Source organism: Olea europaea, unplaced genomic scaffold (assembly GCF_002742605.1).
Source record: "Olea europaea var. sylvestris unplaced genomic scaffold, O_europaea_v1 scaffold12489, whole genome shotgun sequence".
Classification (NCBI taxonomy): domain Eukaryota; kingdom Viridiplantae; phylum Streptophyta; class Magnoliopsida; order Lamiales; family Oleaceae; genus Olea; species Olea europaea.
The window spans coordinates 1-2,486 of NW_019229927.1; the positions used below are offsets into that span (position 1 = coordinate 1).

A 2,486-nucleotide genomic window follows, 5' to 3' on the forward strand; every position below is an offset into this window, starting at 1 on the left:
AAGCTGAAGGTAGGTGAACAAGGTAACTGGTACACAAGTCAATATGATTATTGGTATGAGAATCAGGCTATTTTTCTGAGCAATTACAAGATATATTGTAGAACTGAAGGCAATCATTAGAAATGCTACAGAGAGGAACAAGGATATTAGGCCAATAATCAATCTGTTGGGCAAAGAGTATAGAAAATCATTTACTGCATAGCGGGTGGTGAAAATGGATAAGAAAGATATAACCGTAGTAATTGACGAGAGCAGTGCAAGAGAATCTCCAACTGCAAAGGCTATGAAGGAATTCCGATTGGAGAAAATGGGGAGGCCATCGGTAGGTTTCCCTCCATCGGTATGGTTCCCTCCAGGTACTGTGATTGCAGCAGCAAATGCCACTGTCGCAATTAGTGATGCTGCAACTGTGCATGAAGTTGCCATGCTTATGATCCATTGCGTCTCATATGCAGCCATTTCACGGTGCTCTTCATTGAAGATCGTTAGTGGTGTCTTCCCATCGGAATTCTTTGACTTCCTTTCTTGAGGCAGTACAAATTTCTCCACCTCCTGCAATAAAAAATTTCATCAGAGATCAACTTTAGTCTGCTCTGAGGGTGCATCCATGTGATAAAATGCCTAACGAGAAATCTCATTTTTCTGAATTTTACTAATTTCGGCAATCAGTCGAAGTGGAGCCAAAAAGCAGGTAAGTCAATCTACACAGAGTGAATTGGTCCCGAAATGGGTACACGAAAGTGACGAAGTTGCTTTTACTACAGAATATGCCTGTCTATTGGAGCGGACTGGATGAATTTCGAGCCTGAGTATTCATTACCCTATACCATTGCAGTTCACGCTGCATTTGAAGAACAGCTCCAGGATTAAGATCAAGTCGGTCATGACAGGCTTTATATCCCACTAAATGCAATATATTGTTCCTTCTGTTATCCAGTAGCAGTGATAGGGACATCTTGTACTGTCCACTCTGCTGATGCACAATCTTGAAAATCTTTTCATGACGGTACATTACAGCAAGATGAAATACTGAATGGTTCTCTTCATCTAAAAATGTTATTGCATGAGGAAAGGACTCTAAAATTTCTTTGACAATCTCGTTTATTCCATTCTGAGCCCCTAAGAGGAAGGGCCCTGTAAGTATCGAGTTAGCTTTGGTATTATCCAAACTTTTAATTTCCGAGCACACGCATTTTACTAATTCAAGTGCTTGATGATGCATAAATTTTCTGTGACGAATGCGTTTGAGGGGTGGCACTGCAATTGCAACAAATCACATTACTTCATAGGTAATAACCTATTTATTTGTAACTGAGGATGTTAAGTGCAGGTTAGGTATGTAGCATTAGACTCTTCTAGACTGTATGTTATGAAAAAATTTTAGTTTCTTTTTCTTCCATAGCATAGTCTAGCATCTAATCCACCTTACCAAACTGCACAAGTGGCTGCTGATGCATATTCCTTACCCAGCATTTCAAGTACTTTCCAAAGTATTAAATGCATCTCTTGGTACACTGCAAACGGGAAAGAACCAAGCTCGTGAGGATTAGAAACAACTCTTGCTAAATCTGGAGTAATAATCAATATTTTTCTCTAAACTTGAAAAGCAAGAAAAGAGATTTGGTAATGATCTAGTACAAAAATCAGATATAAGCTACTTACCTCTCGAAAATCGGTTTCTGCAATGCCTATTCAATTTGATGGGAGAATAATAAGGTAATTTTCTCATGCCTTCATTTAGCAAATTCTCTGGGTCTTCATTTAGCAAATTCTCTGGCCTCACCATTAGCTTCATCGGAACACCTAAGATTCAAAGTCAATTATGAATTGGAAAAGTAATGCATCTTAGTAGACATTATCTCGGAACACCAACAATTCAGACAGGATCAACCATGGAAAATAATGTTTCTTAGTAGGCATTATCATGTTATTTAATGGATAAAATTTCAACAGAAATCTGATTGATCCAACAGAAATCTGATTGATCGTACTCTATGAGTTATGACATAAGTACCTTGTTGTGATAGAACCATGGGAGAAACCTATGTTGCTCCATGGCTAAAGTGATAAAACTACCTGAGCAAGAAAGGTCAGCCTAACAATAGCTCCTTAAATTTAACAATAGCTCGACAGCAGTTCCAAGTTGTATTAGAAACATTTCTCACACAAGATTAGGCCAATTGGAACCCCGGGAAAGTGAGCAGATTTTTTAGCTGCCTAAAATCAATGGAAAAGGTTTGAAATGTTGGTATTAAAACCAATCAATACCAGGCACAAGGGCTGAAATGTTTTATGCTATGTTTCGGTTTATTTCCAAATGTACAACTATCACAAAGGTAAAAGCGGTTTATTTCCAAATTTCAGTTAAAAGACAATCTGACGCTGTTAGAATCAAATGTGAAAACTGGATAGACATAATTTTCAAAACCACATTCTCTAAATGCAACATAAACTATGTTATTTTGATTTAAACTCTTCTAAGTCTT

General features: G+C 37.7%; 1 protein-coding gene across 1 annotated transcript; it reads right to left on the reverse strand.

The window, feature by feature from the left end:
• Positions 1 to 87: 87 nt before the first annotated feature.
• Positions 88 to 2,033, reverse strand: LOC111374419 (ankyrin repeat-containing protein ITN1-like; the record flags this gene model as incomplete). The annotated part of the gene is made up of 5 exons (XM_022997087.1): positions 2,015 to 2,033; positions 1,663 to 1,803; positions 1,467 to 1,568; positions 821 to 1,257; positions 88 to 552 (listed from the first exon to the last, which is right to left on the reverse strand). Coding segments are annotated over exons 1-5 (1,164 nt in total), but the record flags the coding sequence as incomplete, so codon positions are not given.
• Positions 2,034 to 2,486: the final 453 nt, after the last annotated feature.